General features: G+C 35.4%; 1 protein-coding gene across 1 annotated transcript; it reads left to right on the forward strand.

The window, feature by feature from the left end:
• Positions 1-19,729: 19,729 nt before the first annotated feature.
• LOC114724327 (ras-related protein RABA1f-like) lies at positions 19,730-22,749 on the forward strand. The gene is made up of 2 exons (XM_028910663.1): positions 19,730-20,057; positions 22,197-22,749. Exons 1-2 carry the CDS (start codon positions 19,837-19,839, stop codon positions 22,627-22,629), a joined length of 654 nt encoding a protein of 217 aa, XP_028766496.1. The 5' UTR covers positions 19,730-19,836; the 3' UTR covers positions 22,630-22,749.

Raw genomic sequence — 22,749 nt, forward strand, 5'->3', positions numbered from 1 at the left:
TAATGCAAATATCCACCTCTTGACCGAGATCTCCATAAAAAAGAAACGCACTTATTCTGCCCATTGATTTAGAAAACCACAGGTAGTATCCTCTGGAATATTCTAAAACACGCTCATGGTTTCATGATATTAGCCACTGTTTGAATATTTGTTTTGTATGCAAAACTGGACTCAAAACCTATAATAAATAGCACCAGCAAGGTGCTTAAGACATTACAAACAAGTGAAGCAAGGCATACAAAAATCGCCCTCTGACCCTCAACAACCTCTTCAGTTTGGAGACTCTCCATAAACTTTTAGTCATATTTCTTCTTCTTTTTCTTCAATTTAGATACCTTTTTCATTGTTTTTAGTTCTCAAATTCTCTCCATTCCCTTACTTCTCTTCCATAGAATTTAGAATTCTATCAAGAGATTACAAGCATTTCTTTGTTGTTTTCTTTCAATTTTCCTTGGATTCGTATACCATTCATGTTGGTGTTTTACTTTCATAGAGAGTTTTGAGTGCTCTACTTTAATCGGTCCAAGCATGTCTACCATTACCATTAGAACCACAGTTTTGTGGTTCGACCTAATACAAAATGGCTCAGTGTAATTTACACTTTGGAGACGAATTTTGGCCAGTCAACGATGTACCAAATATTATTTGAGATTTATTTTTCTCATATTATTTGGTATATCGTTGATTTGATTAAAATTTACTTGTTTCCATCTTGAATATGATTATCGGTCATGTCGAGAGTGATGTTCAGCGATCATGTTTTATGCTTCATGAAACTAAACATGAATATTTGACTGATACGAAGTATCTGAAATATTTATATGTGCATAACTATACATTGAAAGGGAAGCCATGCTTGAAAAAGAAGGAAGAGAGAGTGATTTTTAGATTCTAATCATGGCTACCCTTTTTCATGCCTCTTTTGTAAAGATGCCATCAATAGCATTGTTTTTTCTTAATTTTCTTCGGTTTCATTCAACCAAAGTCTCACTATCATTTTTAATGCGATTTTTAGATGTTTTCACTTTTCATGCTCGTTATATTTTCAAATCATTGTTGAAATCCAAATTTTCATTCAAACATTCAACTTTAAAATTAAAAACTCGATGCATGAATGACAAGGTTCCTACTCATCGAATCTTCTTCTGATAATTTTTTTGACTTCTTTTCTTGTTGGATATCAATCTTTAAAAACTCATTGGATTTGTTCTTAATTAATTTCATTTCCTCAAATGTAGTCATTATAGTTATCAATTAAATAAATAAATCAAGCGAACTTTTTGATAGGAAAGAACGTGTCGATCCCTTGTATTGGAATTGAATAGATTAAAATATTAAGACCAAAGTGGTGAAGTTTTAATAAAGGAAAATTTGAACAAATAATTACTTTGATAAAACCTAAAAACCATAAATTTGATTCCATGTTTATATTAATGTATCATTATTATTTGATCAAAATTCAATGGACTGTTTAAGTGTCTCAACAAAAAGGGAGGTGACCTCTGCTATGCATCTTTGGCAGTAATTTAAAAACCGGGGAAAATAATATGATGATGGCTATTGACATGCATTGGTGACTTTACTAAATTGTAATTAGATCGTATGATTAACACAAATATTCAGCTCTTGACCTAAATCTCCAAAAACAAAAACGCATTTAGTTTGCCCATTAACTTAGAAAACCAAAGACAGTATCCTCTGGAATATTCTAGAACGCGTCCATGGTTTCATGATATCAATCAATGGTTTGACTGTTTGTTTTGTGTGCAAAATTGGACTTAAAACCTCTGATAAATAGCATCAGTACGGTGTTTAAGAGATTGCAAACAAATAAAGCAAACTACCCAAAAATCACCCTCTGACCCTCAACAACCTCTTCAGTTTGGAGACTCTTCATCAACATTTAGTCATCTATCTTGTCCAATTTTTCAATTTGGCTCTCCTTTTCATGGTTTCTAGATCTCGAAGTCTCTCTATTCTGTTACTTCTCTTCCATAGAATTTAGAATTCTGTCCAGAGAATGCAAGCATTTCTTTATTGTTTTCTTTCAATTTTCTTTATATTCAAATATCATTCATGCTGGTGTTCTCCTTTTATGGAGAATTATGAGTGCTGCACTTTGATCTATCCAATCATATTTACCATTACATCAAAACCACAGTTTGCTGATTCGACCAGATACAAAATGGCTCAGCATAACATATATCTTGGAGATGAATTTTAGCTAGTCAACGATGTACTAAATGTTATTCGAGATTCATTTTTCTCATATTATTTGGTATGTCATTGATTTGATTAAAATTCACTTGTTTTCACCTGGACTATGATTATCAGTGATACTGAGAGCCATATTCAGCTATCATGTTTTATGCTCCATGAAATCAAACATGAATATTTGACTGATATGAAGTATCTAATATATATATATATATATGTATATATAAAGCTATGCATTAAAAAGAAAGCCATACTTGAAAAAGAAGAAAGAGAGAGTGATTTTAAGATTTTGATCATGGCTCCCCTTTTCCATTTCTCTTTTGCAATGCGGCTGTCAATAGCGCTACTCTTTCATAATTTTCTTTTGTTTCATTCAACCATAGTCCCACTATCATTTTTTAAATAACAATATGAAAACCTTAACCAAAACCTGCATGATCACTTGTCATAGCATAGGGATCAGCAACCAAAATAGAAGTCAGCTCTATAGGGACAGCAACAACTGCATGGAATCTACTCACAGCAACAAGCCCTTGTTTAGCAAAGAAGTCCGCAGCTTTATTAAGTTCTCTGTTCACGTAGGCAATATTCACCTCCCAATCAGCGCATGGATTTCGTGAATGACACTGTGGTCATAATGATGTTCCTCTGGAGCAGTTGTAATACGCTCAATGGCACTGCTTGAATTAGACTCCAATATAATTTTGTAGTATCCACAATCCCAAGCAAGCTTCAATCCATGTAAGCACCCCGAAAGCTCTACATGAAGTGCATCTCCATTTTCCAGATTATGCATGAATTCCTGTATAAACTCTCCTTCTGAATTTTGTAGTAACCCACCGCAAGCACAGTTATGGTTAACAGAGGAATAAGCCCCATCCACGTTAAGTTTGATCTACCTTTGTGTCGGAGGTTGCCAACCATGTTCTTTAGCAATCGGTCAAATTCCTAGACGTGACATACCTGATAGATATTTCTAATGCCGATTAGTACTAGCCAATATAGCAGTAGTGTTAACTATAATATCTTCATTGCACACCCTCTTCACTTCAAAAAGAAAAAGGTTCTGATGACGCCAAAGCCACTGGCAAGTTACCCAAAAAAATGGCCTTCCAATAATCACCATTAAGATGCTTGGTGGTTATAATCCATCGTAACCACTTGTTAAAACTCAATGTATAGAATATTCTCCGCATAGACGGATGCACTAGTTTTTTTCCAAAGGAGTAGAGCTTCATGACAGTCACGAAAGAAATGAATAAAGTCTTTAGCTTCTCTTTTACATATAGGGTAGTAGTCATAATCACTCAGTCCCTATTTTCTTCTAATAGTATTCGTTAAAAGGCTTTTACGGGCAAGCAGCCACATCATCAATCTACAGCGTTAGGGAACACGCAGCTTCCATATTTTCTTCCAAAGTGAATCGGAGTCCGTACTAGTGGTTGACAGAAGTTCGTAAGCTGACTTGACTGAAAACATTTTGCTATGTTCATGTTTCCATCTTGCAGTAGTTCCATTGGCAACAACTTCTAGTCCTTCTTGAACCTTCTTTCATGTCTTCTTTATCCCTAACCAGACATTGGATCCACCCCGCTTAGCATCAATGTTGGGGATAAGGTCATTACCACATCGGTATTTATTGTGAACAACTTTGACCCAGAAATCATCATGACAATTAACAAGTTTCCACCTGAGCTTCATTAGATGGGCATGATTTTGAAATCTATCATATCTTAGTCCAAGTCCTCCTTTTGATTTTGGCTTGTAAACTGCAACCCAAGCAACCAACGAAACCTTCTTTTAATCATCCGTATTTCCCCAAAGAAAGCTTCTATTAAGCTTGTCAAGAGTCTCACAAGATGTAGCTGTGAGCAAAGATGTTTGCATGGCGTAACTTGGGATTGCTGACATCACTGAGGTGATTATAGTAGATCTCCCAGCAAATAAAACAAATTAGTCTTCTATTTGGCCAACACTATTTAACCTTGTCAACAACCTCCTTGTAAGTATCTTTGCTCACTCTCTTATGATGAAGAGGTATACCCAAATATATCTCCAAATCTGCTATTTGTGTAAATCCCATATAAGTGCTAATTTCTGTACATTGGTTATGATTGATATTAGGGGAGAAAAACACATGTTTTAGAAAAAATTTACCTTGAGACCAGAACACTTGCAGAAAATGCCTAGACATTGTTTAATCAACTCCACTTGCTGCAAAGACACTTCCACAAATAAGATAATATCATCCATGAAGAACAAGTGGGAAATAGGTGGCCCATTTGTTGTTAGTTGAATTGATCTCCATTCATCATTACACATTTTTTCTTAGATAAGGTATGCAAGCTTCTCTATGCAAATCACAAACAGATATGGTGACATTGGATCTCCTTCGTGAACCGCTCTAGAAGATTTAAATGAATGTGCCTTATTGCCATTCCACAATAATTGCAACTCAGCCGTTTTAATGTAATAAACAATAATTTTAGTAAAGGTAAAAGGGAGATTTAGCTCCTTCAAACAACGGTTCAAAAATTGTCAATTGACTCTATCATAGGCCTTTTGAAGGTCAATTTTAATAGCCATGTAGCCCTTTTTCCCTCTCATATTCCTCATTAAATGAATAACTTCTTGAGCCACCATGATATTATCGGATCCATGTTGGCTTGGCACAAAACCACACTTATTTGGGGAAATTACTTGTGGTAAAAAAAAGTCTTTATTCTATTAGCTACGATCTTAGTAATCACTTTATAGACAACATTGCATAAACTAATAGGTCTGAGATCCCTAAAAGTTTCAGGAAGATCTTTTTTAAGGATAAACACCACTAAAGTTCCATTAATCTCTCTAAATTCTTGAGGATTATCAAAGATGCGCTTAACAAAATTGACAAGAGACTTTCCAATAGTATGCCACTGAGTTTGGTAGAAAAGAGCATTAAAGCTGTCTGGCCCAGGAGATTTCAAAGATCCCATGCTAAAGATTGCCTCTTTGATTTCAAGTGCATTAACCTTTCAATCACAAATTTGTAAGCAAGTCTCATCAATAGAAGGGTAAGTAATACTACAAGATAGCTCCTCTCTATTAAGTAACTCCTCTGTAAACAAAGAAGTAAAATGGGACTTGGCTTCACGTTTAATGACTTCAAGATCATAACATCAATCCCCCTCCTCTAAGCGAATGGCATCCACCCTATTTGCCTTCTGACGCCCACTAGCGCGAGAATGAAAAAGTTTAGTGCTCCTATCTTATAATATCCCACATAAAACTATGTCATACTTAAATATACAAGTAGCACATGTGTATGTTTACTAAGGTACATAAAAGAAGAATCCTAACTTTCTTTTTAGTTCGCTGAATAACCATGATATATAAAAAGAAATACCATACCCAAGCACATATCATGGTTATAAAAAAAAAATATCATACTTACTTCTTCGCCTTAACCATGTTAGGGGAAAAAAAAGGCTCAACCCCTAACATGGTTATTTAAATCCCTGACGTACCCGGTTAACATAGACGTTATATAAAATAAATCACAAGAAAAGCATCATTAAATGACCCACTTATTCAGATGCAATTGCCGCAATGTTCAGCTATGGGTCTAAGGCCCTTAGAGCAATCAATAAAAATATCCATAGCCAAAGAAGCAAAACAGTCTAGTAGTAATAACAAGTCCAAAATAAGCCACTAACAGTCTAAAGAACATCATGGCTCCTAGGTGGCAATTAAACGTAAACCAAACATAAATTCTAGAATCAAAGCGCATTTACTAGTGTAAGTGACCTCACGCTTACAGTGCCTTTCCCACTGCGTCTCCACTACTGCTCTCACCTGAAATTGATGAAGTAACGAAATGAGACCACTGTCTCAGTAACATAAATCCTACCCACCTTACCTACTAATACCCTTACGAGATGCCAGGTAGGACTAACAGTTCAAAATCAATAGTTACCAATAGCATATGAATAGCACGTTGACAAGCATATCATTCAAGATCACATTATGTCATAATATTCAAACTAAATAAAATGCATCATAAATGTCACATTATCACAATATATTAAATTTCCAGTTCCACCTTATAACCTCCTTATAACTGCTGATTGAACCCATGGGCTAATTACTACCCACATCATAACCGACTCTCGCAAGTTTCCTACAAGTGTGATGCAGACCGGCCAAAGTTAGCAGAGCACACAAGGGCCATGGATTCCTCCAGAAAGGGTTACTGCCCTGGGATACCTCTGGAGTGTCACAAGCCAAGGGTTATTGCCCTAAGGAACAAGACCATTCGTCTACTAAAGATCTTCTAGAAAGGCATGACCCCGGGTAGTGTGACTTGGGAAACCGAGGAGAGAATGCGTCACGATTTCCCTCACCTATTCAAATAAGGTGTGAGCTTATTTCTCCACTATTATAAATTTTGAGGACAAAATTCCTATTAGTAGGGGAGAATTGTAACATCCCATTTTTCATTTTATTTGTTTGGGGACTTAGTACGGGTAGTGCTATATATAAAAATTATTATAAAATAAAAGAGAAGGGAAACAATATATTTATATGTAAAGATTAAATAGAAAATAAGAGTTTGAAATAATTAAAGAGAGCTATGTATAAATATTTAAAGATAAATAAAAAGGGGATCAAATATTTAAAAATATATACATTTAGGAAAGAACGGTTTAAATTTTAAATTTACAATATCTGATAGGATTTTGATAATAATAAGAATAATAAGTTAAGATCAGATAAGGGAATGGAGTTTAAATTTTATAAATTCTGCAAATACCCAAGAACCTAGTTTCTATCTCATTTGTGGCTGCCGTAATGCAAACCTGATCGCTCTGTAGGTACCTTCTCCTTTGTCTTTCCTTCTCTTTTGTACTCCATCCTTTTGAGCCAAACCATCAGTCCTCTTGTCTCTTGTTCTTTTTCTTTTTTTCCCCTTCACAACAATCTTGACCGGCTTTCCTTGTCCTTTCTGCAATCAGCAAATCACTGGCATGGTCTTCTCTCAAAGGTATATAAACATATGTATTATTTTCTTTCTCACACACTCCTTCTATATATACACATGCACGTCTCCCCACCGCTCCCTCTCTTCCTTTCCACAATTTTCCGTCTTTAATATATATATTTGGATATGTCTTGATCACTGCGTACCCGTCCTATCATCAAATTGTATCCATGTATATATGTGAATAATTTAGTTGCACATGAATGAAATAAAATGTGCATGATGTGAGCGATGATCAAAAGGCTTGAGATTGGTAGAGTTTTGGGCCTTGTATCTAGTTACATATGTATATGAATGTTTAGGATAATTTAGTTACCTTGTCATATTACGTTTGTCAAACTCACAATGTGAACAAATGGAATAAAATACATAATCGAAGGTTTTGGGTTAGAGATAACTTACTCCTTTTCAGCTGGTCATCGTTTCTTTCCCCAATATATATGTGTACATATATACAACATCAATCTAGTTTATAAACTAAAATATGCAGGTTTGGAAATTTCTAAAAAGAATTCAAGACCTTCATATAATTTACTATTATAATAGACTAATTAAATTATAAAGGAGTATGAATTTAAAAGAAGATTTATGTTTCCAGGGGATAAGTTATAAGACACTAGGATAACTTTGGAGAAATTTCAGTGTAGGTTTAGGATAGACTTTTACTAGTTTTGAGCTATATATATATATATATATATTAATATTATTGTATATATGTGATTCTTGTAGCCTCTCACGGAGAGCCTTGGTTGTTGAAATTGCTGTTTAACTACTTGTGGCTAAAGGATAACAGGTAACGTAGATTTCTCCCTACTTTGCTTGCAAGTGACTCCTATGAGTCCTTTAATAAATGTGGAATCTTTATAGACATGTCATTTATCGTTTTGAGAAAAGATTTGCTAGGAATCATGAAAAATTCTTCTAGATCCAAAAGCTAGCCTTGTGGGATGATTTCTGCAAACGACCCATATCTGAGTCTTACTGTTTTATAATTAGTTTTATTGTTTGTTGTTGATGCATGCCAGGTGCTGTATAGTAATGCTACATATTGTGATTCTTGAGATTTAATCCTGTGAACTACTATACTATCTGCCATTGCTGTGATATTTTATGATTATGAAATATAACTGTGGAAAATAAATATGGTGGAGGATTGATGGGAGATTATGTGACATTGTGACCACGTGGTAGGCCGCCATATGGCGCTCTATGGCTGGCCCATATTACTAGGGTAGTAACCCTTGGCTTGCGACACTCTAGAGGTATCCCAAGGTAGTAACCCTTTCTGGAGGAACCCATGGCCCTCGTGTGCTCTGCCGACTTTGGCCGGTCTGCATCACACTTGTGGAAAGCTTGCGAGAGTCGGTTATGACGTGGGTAGCAATTAGCCCATGGGTTCAGTCGGCAATTATAAGGAGTTTATAAGGTGGATCTGAAAATTTAATATATTGTGATAATGTGACAATTATGATGCATTTTATTTAGTTTGAATATTATGACATAATGTGATCTTGAATGATATGCCTGTCTACGTGCTATTCATATGCTATTGGTAACTATTGATTTTGAACTGTTAGTCCTACCTAGCATTTCATAAGGGTACTGGTAGGTAAGGTGGGTGGGATTTACGTTACTGAGATAGTGGTCTCATTCCGTTACTTCATCAATTTCAGGTGAGAGCAGTAGCGGAGACGCAGTGGGGAAGGCACTATAAGCGTGAGGTCACTTACACTAGTGACTGCGCTTCGACTCTAGAGTTTATGTTTGGTTTACTTTTAATTGCCACCTAAGAGCCATGATGTTCTTTAGACTGTTAGTGGCTTATTTTGGACTTGTTATTACTACTAGACTGTTTTGCTTCTTTGGCTATGGATATTTTTATTGATTGCTCTAAGGGCCTTAGACCCACAGCTGAACATTGCAGCAATTGCATCTGAATAAGTGGGTCATTTAGTGATGCTTTTCTTGTGATTTATTTTATATAACGTCTATGTTAACCGGGTATGTTGGGGATTTAAATAATCATGTTAGGGGTTGAGCCTTTTTTTTTCCTAACATGGTTAAGGTGAAGAAGTAAGTATGATATTTTTTTTTATAACCATGATATGTGCTTGGGTATGGTATTTCTTTTCATAGATCATGGTTATTCAGCGAACTAAAAAGAAAGTTAGGATTCTTCTTTTATGTACCTTAGTAACATACGCATGTGCTACTTGTATATTTAAGTATGGCATAGTTTTATATGGGATATTACATATCTCCATAAATATTCCAATCCATCCTCACTTTCTGCACCCATAATAGATATTCTTGGGCTAGAACATCCTCAAATTCCTTTCATAACTCAATCTAAATATCTTCATAATAACACACATTCTGCCCTCTCTCAATTGCTTTGTTCACACCATCCATACGTCTCAACAGCTTCTTCTTTTTAGCTTCAATGTGCCCAACTACTTGCTTATTCCAAGTGCAATAGGTTGTTGTAAAATGGTTCAGATTATTAATCCATCCAATTCCATCATTCCAATTATTAAGGACAAAAATGTTAAAGTCTTCATGCAGTACCCACACTGTGATAAAGCGAAATGGTCGACGAGGGTTCTCAATGCAACAATCAAGTTGTAGAAGGATAGGGCAATGATTAGATTTATAAAAAGAGAGATGAGAAACCCTCGTATTTGGAAAAAGTTGGCACCAAGCATCATTAGCAAGAAAACGATCTAGCCATGCTTCGGAGTTACTCCTCTTCCAAGTAAAACATGGCCCCACAAAACCAAGATCTAAGGTATATGAGTCTTCATACCATCTACAAAAATCTTTATCAATTAAAATACCATGCTCGACATGAGAACGTCTTTTTACAGTGTACAACGTAGCATTGAATTTGCCCCCAACACCTAGGGGTCATGCATGTCACGTTCCAAACGAAGGAGCTTAGTCCATAAATTATGTCGAGCCACTAAATGTGGGCTTCCATAAATCACAGTCATGTAACAATGCTTGTGCAAGGTATTCTCAACGGAGAAATGCATATATTGGTTGTGCCACTCAACAACTTCCACTTTACGAACCCCTACATTCCATAAGCAACAAATACCACCACTAAAACCTTCAACTTCAGTAAAAGCATAATCTTGGAACCTAAGATTACTAATTCTCTTTTCTATATCGTGTTTATTCGAATGAGTCTCAACTATAGCAAGAAAATCCAAAAAAAAAAAAATGTTTTTTTCAATTCTTGTACTAGGCTGGGAAAAGTCTTCACGCGTGTACCCCGAGAATTCCATATTATGTAATTCATAGGTAAACATTTAATTGTTTTGGAGAAGCTTCGATGACCCTTCCCTAAACAATATCCACTGTAATTGTAGAACCACCCTGAACTAGATTTTCATGAGGTCTAACCATCAAGACGTCTCCATCTGCAGAATACTCCTTAATGGGATTGGTTACTTCATCCCTTTTTGAAGAATTTGCTCCATCATAATAACTTGAGCATTATCACCAAATCCCCTACTGTTTTGATCCACACAAGTTGAAGATTGAAACTGGACCTCTACATTAGAAGGCCCATATTGGAGTAAAGCAAAAGGATGGGATACTTTAACAGGCTTTTCATTAATGTTGATTGCCTCCTTATATTGTGCTTTGGATTTATCTGAAAGATTCTCTTTCCCCCAAAGTTTGACTTTTTCAATTATCTTCCTTTTAGATCCCTCCTTGGTCCACTTGTTGTTATTAATTTCTTCACCAAATTTTCGGTCCTTAGTAGCAGATCCTGAGATTTTATCATTTTTGAACATTTGTTCCCCAACTGGCCAATATACTACTGCCTTCATCTTCATAATCTTTCCATTCGTAGCCCCCCTCTTTTCTGTTTCATGAATACCATTGCCCAATCCCATATTATTCGCACCTTGAATGCCACCATCAAATCCCTTTTTATCCGTGCTAATAATATTTCTTTAAAAATTTCGGCTAACTAACATTTGTGGACCCAAGTGAACATCAGCCACTAACGTCAGAATCTGTGCTTGCTTCTCAGCCTTCTTGCCTTTCCTGCCGAAGTCCTCTGTGTGTTCTTTATTCAAATTATTCACACCATTGGAGGCGCTATCCAGTAGGGGGCAAGATTGTTTTTGATGTTCATATTTCCCGTAGTTAAAGCAGACTTGGTGTAATCCCTCATAAACTATATGCCAATCCTCCCCAAAAGCATAAACACTAGAAGCAATGGTTGTTGGAGATCTATCTCAAAACAGACACAGGTAAAACCTCCCTTATCATAGATTGAGGTGGAGTGATCCACCTTGATAGTTTTTCCAATCATATCTCCAATAATACCTAGAGATTCAACATTGTAGAATTCTATCAGGAGGTCGGGTATATGTATCCACATAGCAATCTTACGTTGAGATCCACTTTTTGAGGGTTAAAGTTTGGTCGTCATCCCTGAACCAACAGATAATGATCATCAATCATCCAAGGGCCTTCTTGAAAAGCATAATCTCGATCCTCTCTATTAGTAAAAGACACAATATAATAATCATGACTAAAAGGAGTCACTTTCATGGGATCTTCGGTTTCCATATCCTTCTCACCCTGTCTATGAGCACATGCTTCGGTACCTGAGCCCCCAATAGTTTACTGATCAATGAATTCAGCCATGGTTAACACCATGTTGTGTATTGCTCTATAGTAACTTTTAATACAAGGTACCTCGGCTTAATGGTGGTTCCTTCAGTCTCTACGCCATCCATAATCTTAGCATCACCGTTCATTTTTGTATCACCACTAGTCTCAATACCTTGATGTTTCTTCATGAAAAACGCCTTGCAGCCATTCATGATGTCTTCTGTTTCATCATGTTTAACCAAATATCCACCACAACATAGTGAAAGAAGTTTCTCTTTGTAGGACAAAGGGAAGAATCTCCTATTGGAAGTTGAGTGAACTTTTTCCTTTGACCCTTCTGAATCCTTATCACTTCTACCTCCAAATCCAAAAATGAATTTAAACAAAGTTTTACTGTGCTCTGCTTCCTTATCACGTTCTCCCCCCCATCACCATCTCTAGCGCTTCTCTCACCATCACCATCAGTCGCTCCTTTCCTACTCATATCGTTAAATTTCAACAATGTGTTCTTTCACGAAGGTCTTGTCCCGCTATCATTTTTAAATGTGATTTTTTTAGATGTTTTCCCTTTTCGTGCTCGTTACATTTTCAAATCGTTGTTGGCACCCAAATCTCCATTCAAATATTCAACTTTAAAAAAAAGAGAAAATTAATTTGATAGTCCTCATACTTTTATCAGATTTGGAATCAGGTCCCTATAATTTTTTTTCATTTTATTAGATCCTTATTCTTTGCTCAGTTAGTAACGCAAGTCCTTCCGTTATGATTATCGTTACTTTAAGGTGACAACACTGACACGGCATTGTTCAACATCTTTATTATTATTATTATTATTTTTTAACCGGAGCACTGTTCAACATCTGACCAGCATCATCTTCTTCATTTCACCTGGAACACGTACGCCTTCATCTTTTCTCTCCCCTGCCTCCACTCAGTTCTCTTCCAAACTAACATCATCATCTCTCTCACACACTTCATATTATCTCTCTCCCTACCACTACCGTTACGTTATCTTTATCCCTTCTTGTAAAAGTTTCACTCCATGTTTCAAAATCATTAGATTCTCTCTCTATTTGTTAATGTATTTTTTTGGGCCAGAGAGTAGTAGAACCTCTTCCATATTTCACTATTGGACTTAATCATCTATTCAAATGGGCTAATTTTTCAGGAAAAAAAAATTTAAGGATGAAGACGATGAATCTGAAGAGTCTCACGACATCGTGGTCCTCTTCTTAGTCAGCTATCATCACCCAGATCCGCATCGCCGTCTGAGAAGGGATTTGAAACAGGATGAAGCTTCTGGTGGTGGGGAGAGAGAGTGCATGAAGTGAGAGAGAAGATGATGGTGTTGGTTTGGAAGAAAACTGAATGAAGCTTTTTGCTCTAAAAAGAAAACCAAGTGGAGGATGAGAGAAAATGAGATAGAAGGTGTTGTAGGTGAGGTAAGAAAGATGGTGCTTAGTCATGCCACATCACCACTGTTAACTTAAGGTAACGGCAATTATAAACAGAAGGACCTTAGTTACTAACTGATCAAATAAGAAGGATTTAATAAAATGAAAAAAAACTAGAGGGACCTGATTCCAAATTTCATAGAAGTATAAGGACTGCCAGATTAGTTTTCCCTAAAAAAAATTAGGTGCATGAATAGCAAGTTTCCTAATCGTCGAATCTCTCTTTTGATAATTTTTTTTCTCCTTTTTTTGTTCGATATCAATCACTAGAATCTCATTGAATTTGTTCTTAATTTAATTTCCTCAAATGTAGTCATTATAGTTACACATTAAATGAATAAATCAAGAGAACTTTTTGATAGGAAAGGATGTGTGGATCCCTTGTATTGCAATTGAATGAATTAAAATATTAAGGCCAATGTGGTGAAGTTTTTAATAAAGGAAAATTCAAACAAATAATTACTTTGATAAAAACCAAAAAAACCAATATAAACGCATTTCTATGTTCGTAATAATGTATTATGATTACTTGACCAAATTCAATGGACCATTTAAGTGGCTTATCAAAGAGGGTAGTGACCTCTGCTATGCTTCTTTAGTAGTGAATTAAAATCTATGAGGGAAATAATACGATGAAGGTTGTTCAGATGTATTGGTTATTTCGCTAAACTATAATTAGACAATATTGTTAACTCGAATGTCCACCTCGTCACCTAGATATCCATAAACAAGAAATGCATTTATTTTGCCTATTGATTTAGAAAACCACGGGCAATATCCTATGGAATATTCTATAATGCGCCCCTAGTTTCATGATCTTTGGTACTAGTTTCAATATCGGTTTTGCGTGCAATAGTGTTGTCAAAACCTACAATAAATAGCATGAGCATGGTGCTCAAGAGATGGCAAACAAATGAAGCAAATCGGCCAAAAAATGACCTTTGACCCTTAACACCCTCTTCAATTTGGAGACTCTTCATAAACTCTTAGTCATTGACCTCCCTCTCTTTGTTCGATTTGGCTTTCTTTTTTATGGTTTTCAGTTCTCGAATTCTCCTCATTCACTTAATTCTCTTTCATAGAAATTTGGAGTTTTATCAAGAGATTGCAAGCATTTCTTTGTTGTTTTCTTTCAGTTTTCCTTAGATTCATATATCATTCATGTTGGTGTTTTACTTTCATGGAGAGTTGTGAGTGTTCCACTTTGATCGGTCCAAGCATGTCTACCAGTACCATCAGAACCAAAGTTTTGTGATTTGACCTAATACAAGATGGCTCAGTAGAACATACATTTTGGAGACGAATTTTGGCCATTCAACGATATACCAAATATTATTCGAGATCCATTTTTTCTCATATTATTTGGTATGTCGTTGATTTAATTAAAATTCACTTGTTTCCACCTGGGATATGATTGTGGGTGATGGTAAGAACCACATTCAATGATCATGTTTTGTACTAAATGAAATCGGACATGAATATTTGATTGGTACGAAGTATTTGAAATATGTATCTAATGTTACATATTAGAAAAGAAGCCATATTTGAAAATGAAGAAAGAGAGAGTGATTTTAAGATTTTCACCATGGCTCTCCTTTTTCATGCCTCCATTGTAAAGCTGCTATAAATATCGCTGCTCTTTCTCAATTTCCTTTTGTTCGTTTTGTGAAGCCAAACAATTTAAAGTGGGGAAAAATTTATCGAACAGACAACACAAAGTCTCGCCATTGTTAGATTCTTTAGATTTTTTTTTTTCTTTCACACTCCTTATATCTTTAAATTGTTGTTGACATCGACACCCAAATTTCAATTCAAACAACAATTTTAAAATCAAAAGCTTGGTGCATGAATGACAAGTTTTCGACTCGTGGGATATATCTTCTGATAATCTTTTTTTGTCAGATTTGAATCAACAAAAACTCATCAGATTTGTTCCTGATTTCATTTCCTCAAATGTAGTCATTATAGTTATAAATTAAATTAATCAATAAAGTGAGCTTTTTGATAGGAGGGGGTGTTTGGCTCCCTTGTATTCACTACAAAAAAATTGACTTTCAGCGGCGACAAAAGTCGCCGCCGAAAGTTTTTTGCAGCGACAAGTCGCCGCTGAAAAGTCGTTGCCGTAGCAGCCGTGGCTGCAAACTTTTAGTGGCGACTAAAAAGGTCGCCGCTAAAAGATACTTTCAGCGGCGACTTTTAGAAGATTCGGCGGCGACACTCTTGTCGCCGCTGAAAGACTCCGCTGAAAGTAATGCCTAAGAAGAATTGCCTTTACAAATGCCACGTCATCACCGCCGGTGCCACGTCATCGTCTCCGGCCGCCACGTCAGCACCGTCGACCTCCACGTCATCGCCGTCGGCGGCCGCGTCATCACCGCCGACCGCCACATCATCACTAGTCACCTCCACGTCATTGCCACATCACTCCTCATCGCCACGTCATCGTCTAAATATTTCCACCTTAAATTTGTCTTCTTCCAGGATCGAACTCGTGACCGCCTCCTTTCGTGTCCAACCTTCTTGCCGCTGAGCCAGATTGAATTTGTTTATTAATATTGTAAAATAAAATATATATTATTATATTATACTTTCAGCGGTGACAAAAAAAGTCGCCGCTAAAGGTCCACTTTCGGCGGTGACAAAAAAAGTCGCCGCTAAAGGTCCACTTTCGGCGGCAACAAAAAAGGTCGCCGCTGAAAGTCTTGGTTTCAATAGCGAACTTTCAGCGGCGACTAAAAAAGTCACCGCTGAAAGTCCACTTTCGGCGGCGACAAAAATAGTCGCTGCTAAAGGTCCACTTTCAGCGGCGACACTTTTGTCGCCGTTGAAAGTCTTGGTTTTAATGGCGAACTTTCAACGGCGACAAAAAAAGTCGCCGCTGAAAGTCCACTTTCGGCGGCGACAAAAAAAAGTCGCCGCTGAAGGTCCACTTTCAGCGACGACATTTTCGTCGCCGCTGAAAGTCTTAGTTTCAGTGGCGACTTTTTTTGTCGCCGTCGAAAGTCGTCGCCTAAAGTCTGTTTTTTTGTAGTGATTGGAATTGAACAAATTCAAAATAAGGTCAATGTGGTGAAGTTTTTAATAAAGAAAAAGCTGAATTAATAATTAATTTGCTAAAACTCTCTAAGAAATATAAATGTGTTTGTATGTTTGTATTAATCTACCATTACTACTTGACCAACTGCAACGGACCATTTAAGTGCCTTATTAAAAAAGGAGGTGCCTTCTATTATGCTTTTTTGGTAGTAATTTAAAACCCATGGGATAAATAATACGACGGATGCTCTTCAGGTGTATTGGTTATTTTCCTAAATTGTAATTAGACAATATTGTTAACACAAATGTCCACCTCACGGCCCAGATATCCATAAAAAAGAAACGCATTTATTTTGCCCATTAATTTAGAAAAACCACGGGCAGTATTTTTTAGAATATTCTATAATGCGCCCCTACTTTCATGGTATTTATCACAGGTTTCAATGCTGGTTTTGTGTGCAATAGTGGTGTCAAAACCTGTAATAAATAGCATGAGTATGATGCTTAAGAGATTTCAAACAAATGAAGCAAACTGGCAAAAAATAGCCCTCTGACTCTTAATAACCTCTTCAATTGGGAGACTCATCATCAACTTCTAGTCATATATCTTCTCCTCTTTGTTCAATTTGGCTCTCTTTTTCATGGTTTCTAGTTCTTGAATTCTTTCTAGTCCCTTACTTCTCTTCCATAGAATTCAGAATTCTATTAACAGATTGCAAGCATTCTTTTGTTGTTTCCTTTCAATTTCCTGTAGATTCATTTATCATTCATGTTGGTGTTCTCCTTTCATGGAGAGTTGTGAGTGCTGCACTTCAATCTGTCCAAGCATGTCTATCACTACCATCAGAACCACAATTTGTTGATTCGACCTAATATAAAATGGCTTGGCGTAACATATTTTGGAGATGAATTTTGGCCAGTCAACAATGTACAATATTATTTGAGATTCATTTTTTTTTTTCATGTTGTTTGATATGTCATTGATTTGATTAAAATTCACTTGTTTCCACTTGGGATATGTTTATCGGTGATGTCGAGAGCCATATTCAGTGATCTTGTTTTTTGCTAAATGAATTCAGGCTTGAATATTTGATCGATATGAAGTATCTGAAATATATATATATATATATATATATATATCTAAAGTTAAATACTGAAAAAGAATCTGTACTTGAAAATGAAAAAAAGAGAGTGATTTTAAGATTTTGACAATGGCTCTCCTTTTTCATGCCTTTTTCTCAATTTTCTTTTGTTTGTTTTTCAAAGCCAAAAAATTTAAAGTAGGGAAAAATTTATGTTGCAGACAACACAAAGTCTTGCCATCGTGAGATTTTTTTAGATTTTTTTCCTTTTTCGCACTAACATTTTTAAATTGCTCGACACCCAAATTTCAATTCAACCATTCAACTTTAAAATAAAAAGCTTGATGCAGGAATGACAAGTCTCCAACTCGTGGGATATCATATCTCTTCATTTCCTCAAATGTAGTCACTATATTTATTTATTATTTTAATTAATTAAATGATTTATTGATAGAAGAGGATGGCGGATCCCTTGTATTCGAAAACAATAAATTCAAATACTAATTCCTCAAGAAAAAAATTAATTTGCTCAAATTTATGAAGCAATATAAATGTGCTTGCATGTTTGCATTAATCTATCATTATGACTTGAATATGGTCTAAATCCATTGGTGATTTTAGTAAATTGTAGTTATAGTATATGGTTCAGACAAATCACCACCATCTAGCAGTACTCGTCATAGTCGTGAAACACTTGTTCAGCCCATTAATTTAGAAAACCACAACAGTATCTTCTGAAACATTGTAGACCACTCTCGTGGTTTCATTTTATGTTCCAATCATACTTTCGTATAAGATTATGGATTCATAACTCCAATAAATAATACTCCTCCGGTCCTTATTATAAGACCCTATTTGACTTTTTATTTGGTCCTAATTATAAGACCCCAATCCATTTTGTCTCTTATATTTATGCATTTTTTGCCAAGATAATCCTTCTAATAATGATAGTTTTAGCCAATATACTTAATTAGCAAGGATATTTTAGGAATGACAACACTTATTTATTATAAATAACCAACTTAACTTACTTCCTTAATCTCCTCAAATAAGTCAATTGGGTCTTATAATTAGGACCGGAGGAGTATTAGCTAGCATGATTTTCAAGACACAGGAAGCAAGTGAAGCAAATAGGTCAAAAATCACCCTCTGTCCCTCACTTCCCTCTTCAATTTTCCTACTCTACTTCAACTTTTTGTCATTTACTTTCTCCTCTTTATTCAATTTATCTCTCTTTTTCATGGTTTTTGTTTTTCCCATTCTTTCCTTTCCCTTACTTCTCTTCCATATAATTTAGAATATCATTGGAGATAGCAAGGTTTTTTTTTGGTTAAAAAACTAACATTTACCGTTAAAATAGTGATGTTGACATCAAAATGATGGCATTAATTATTAACATTTTTAACAGTAGGGGCAACATTGGTGTAATTTTAAACTTGAATGGCAAATATGCATCCAAAAAAAAACTTCCAAGTGCCCGACACTTTTGAGTAAGAACTACTTTAGAGCAAATTTGCATCTTAATCTCCCAATTTGCCTGTGCATGTTAGCCTTAGCAACGCTAATCTGCTTATTTAGAGTCTATAATTTTTTTTAAAAACAATAATAGTTAATAACTTAATACAATATTTGCTTCAGTTGCCTTCATTTTAGTTTTGATTTTTGTAGTTTCAAATTATAAATTTTGGTTGTTTAACTTTATTTTCATCTAAAACCTTAATTCCTATATTTTAAAGTTTCTAGATGTCATATTGGTGTTCTCACTTTATGTAATTTGTAACTATAATCGTTAATATCATTTTATCTTGTATAAGAAAAAATGGCATAGAGATGCCGTTGGCAAAAGAAAAATAGTCTATAAAATAAAAATCAAAATGAGGATAAATTATTGGTGAATTTTAATAACTAGCCACTGACTGAAATATTGGTGAAAAGAAATAAGAGACTAGAAATAAAAAATAAATTGAATTAATATAATTTATTTAATTTTAATTTGTGAATTACACGCAGATACTCTGGTAAAAAAGATTATAAATCAGAATGAAATGTTTCAAAAAAAAAAAAAAAGGTAAAAAATCAAGGTCTTATTCTTAATTTCAAATAGATTTTGGTTTGTTCTAAAATGGTAAAATTTGAATTGAACTCGCTGGTTTATAAACAGCATTTGTGTTTATTGGCACCATCATTTTCAATTCAATCAGCTCTTTATTGTTCCGTAGATTTTCTGGTTTGTGATTGTCCCAAATCTGGATTCCAAACAAAGTCTATTACTTTACAAGGATTCAAGACAGCCTCATTTGATTCAAAAGAATATATTTGTCTATTCTCTCCTTTCCCTCCTTTTTCCCTCTTAGCCTAACACTCGAGAGAGGGCGTGTGTGTGGCAATGGGGGCGTACAGAGCCGACGACGATTACGATTATTTGTTCAAAGTGGTTCTGATCGGCGACTCGGGTGTTGGCAAATCGAATCTGTTGTCGAGATTCACCAAGAACGAATTCAGCCTCGAATCCAAGTCCACCATTGGGGTTGAGTTCGCTACCAGAAGCATCCGGGTCGATGAGAAGGTTGTCAAGGCTCAGATTTGGGACACGGCAGGTCAAGAAAGGTTCAAATTCGCATATTTATTTTCGTTCGGGTTAGGTTCATGCTTTTGCGGCTAGCTTTGATTCAACATGTTAAGAATATTTTGGGACTGAGTGCTTAAACTTAATTTTTTGGTTTCTGATAAGAATGACGGTTAATCATCTGATTCTTTGCTTTAACGGAATGAGGAACGGAGATGATTCTCTTTTCATGCATTTTTTCTGCCGATAATTATGTACATGTTGAACTTGTTATTTGAAGATTATACACAAACACCTAGTTCTTATGGATTTGTTTTTATTGAAATCAATTTGACAATAATACAATGTGGAGTATGTATTTGACAATGGGATGTGTAAAATGTTGATATTGTTATCATCGTTGTGTCATCTAAAGAAATCATTGAAAAAAGAAGTAAGGAACATATACCAATCAATCAAAGGACATGAAAAATCACCTTTGCCGAAAAGAGGGGCAGTGTGATAAAGTTTCCAACAAATTAGTTCTATCTGAGAGTGTTATAGAGAGCTCCTATCCAACTGGTTTTCTATTAATTTAAAAAACAGCATTTCATATTAAAATATTATCTCTGGTTCTAAATATAAGAGGTAGTTATATACAACTCCTAATGCCTTTGATTAGATACTTTGTTCGCTGAAACATATTTTCTTGACTTAGTTTAACTGCTGTGTTTGCTTATCCTTCTATTTTTATCAAGCTGTCAATTTGATCCTGTTTTAACTTCCTATTGATGCATGTTAACCACATAATGCGTTTGACATGCTCTTTTATTTCTAAAAGCAAAACGTTTTGGTACAAAAAAATGTATCAGTACCTTGCCAAATGGCATCCATATCAAATGTTAGATGAATCTTGACAATCGACAATTGATATTGCTGCCAATTAGGCAGGGGATTGGCATATTGTAGAGGCCAAATATTTTTCCTTCCAAAGCATCACATGCTAAAGTTTCCCTTTTGAATGACCTTTTAAAACCTGTTCTGTTTTCCTTTTGCTTTTAGGCATGTGACTTGAAAATCATGACTTTGTTTGAGCCCTTTTTGTGTTCGTTCTTGGCTAAAAATGTGCCTTTCCAAGCACATGTTTGATGCTAATTTGCTGATCTTGGGGAATAGAAATGTTATGATGAGAATAAACAGAGCACTCATGAAAGGATTGATTTATTGGTTGAATGCTTGTGAAAGCATGAAACCTCTTCGAAAATGATGAAGAAAAGCTTCATGCTTCGGTGAATCCCTTTGATCATGCGATTTTGCTGTTGTTTTTAATATATAAATAGACAGATTAACATTATTGTTAATTTATGATCTTTACAGAACTTTTGAAAGTGACATCACCTTGTATGTAAGATCCACATCAACAGTGATTTAAGTAGGCCATATTTTGTATTTTTTAATCATATTTGAATGTTTAACCAACTCAAATCGTTTCCAAAATAATGAAATAAATGTTGCGAGAAAACTCCGGAAAACTTGTATCTGCTTATTTGGTTAGATATTCTGTACCATTAGAACTTGTCTATGGTTAACTCTTTAGCTCAACTTGAGGATCTTGGGATCTAAATAAAAAGTTTTCCCTTAGCTTTCTCTGTGCCGGTTTAAATTTCCTATGATCTGATGCCATTGGCAGTGCTGCTTAGTTTGTAAACTGAGCTTTGTAGTTCCATTCCGTTTTTAGCTCAAAATCATTCTTAGTTTGTAAACTGAGCTTTGTGGCTTTATTATGTTTTTAGCTGAAAATGATTGACTTTCTTTGCTCCATTATTAGCCTTTTTCCCACGGCTAACTGTCAGCTTTTGAATGATATTGCTCTTCTATGATCATAACGTAGAGAAATATGAGAATAATGAGCAGGTGCTCAGTATATGTGCTGGGCAAATGCATGAGTAGATATGGAAACATTTGAAAAAGTAAAAATGCATTTAGTCTCCGATGATGAATCTTTATTAACATTCAATACATGATTAGATTATTAAATTAGCTCTATCATTAGATGGTGAAGTAACGTGGTTCCCATGCAACGAAATGTCTTGTTGATTCATAATTTTGTCTAGAACATCTAGAAGTAGCATCAGCTAAATCTTCATTTACTTTAATCTTAAATATCTATCTAATTTTGCTGTTTTCCGTTTTTATTAAAGGTATCGAGCCATCACAAGTGCATATTATCGAGGGGCTGTCGGCGCTTTACTAGTGTACGATGTTACCCGTCATGTTACGTTTGGAAATGTGGAGAGATGGCTGAAGGAGCTGAGAGATCACACAGATGCCAATATTGTTGTAATGCTTATAGGGAACAAAGCTGATCTTCAACATTTAAAGGCGGTTTCAACTGAGGATTCTCAAGCTTTTGCTGAGCAAGAGAACATATTCTTCATGGAAACATCTGCTCTCGAATCCACAAATGTAGAAGATGCCTTCACAGAAGTGCTGACGCAGATCTATCATATCGTGAGCAAGAAAGCTCTCGACGTTGGGAATGATCCAACAACTTTACCAAAAGGACAGACCCTTAATGTCGGGTCACGCGATGACGTATCAGCTGTGAAGAAAACTGGATGTTGCTCTGCTTGAGCTGGGCATGCAGGAAAAATCCATATTCCTTGCTTTTAGCTCCTTAACTTGTTTATATATATCCATGTAGAGATTGGCCCTATGGCAATGATTTTATACAGAGGAATGAACCTTTGATCA

The sequence above is a fragment of the Neltuma alba genome, unplaced genomic scaffold, assembly GCF_004799145.2.
Source record: "Neltuma alba isolate B1F8T4 unplaced genomic scaffold, ASM479914v2 tig00012185_pilon, whole genome shotgun sequence".
NCBI lineage: Eukaryota > Viridiplantae > Streptophyta > Magnoliopsida > Fabales > Fabaceae > Neltuma > Neltuma alba.

Excerpts from the sequence above, each read along its gene's own strand:
- LOC114724327 (XM_028910663.1), top strand. The coding sequence starts at position 19,837 with ATGGGGGCGTACAGAGCCGACGACGATTACGATTATTTGTTCAAAGTG. Across the intron at positions 20,058-22,196 it reads GACACGGCAGGTCAAGAAAG|GTATCGAGCCATCACAAGTG; the intron begins GTTCAAATTCGC and ends TTTTTATTAAAG.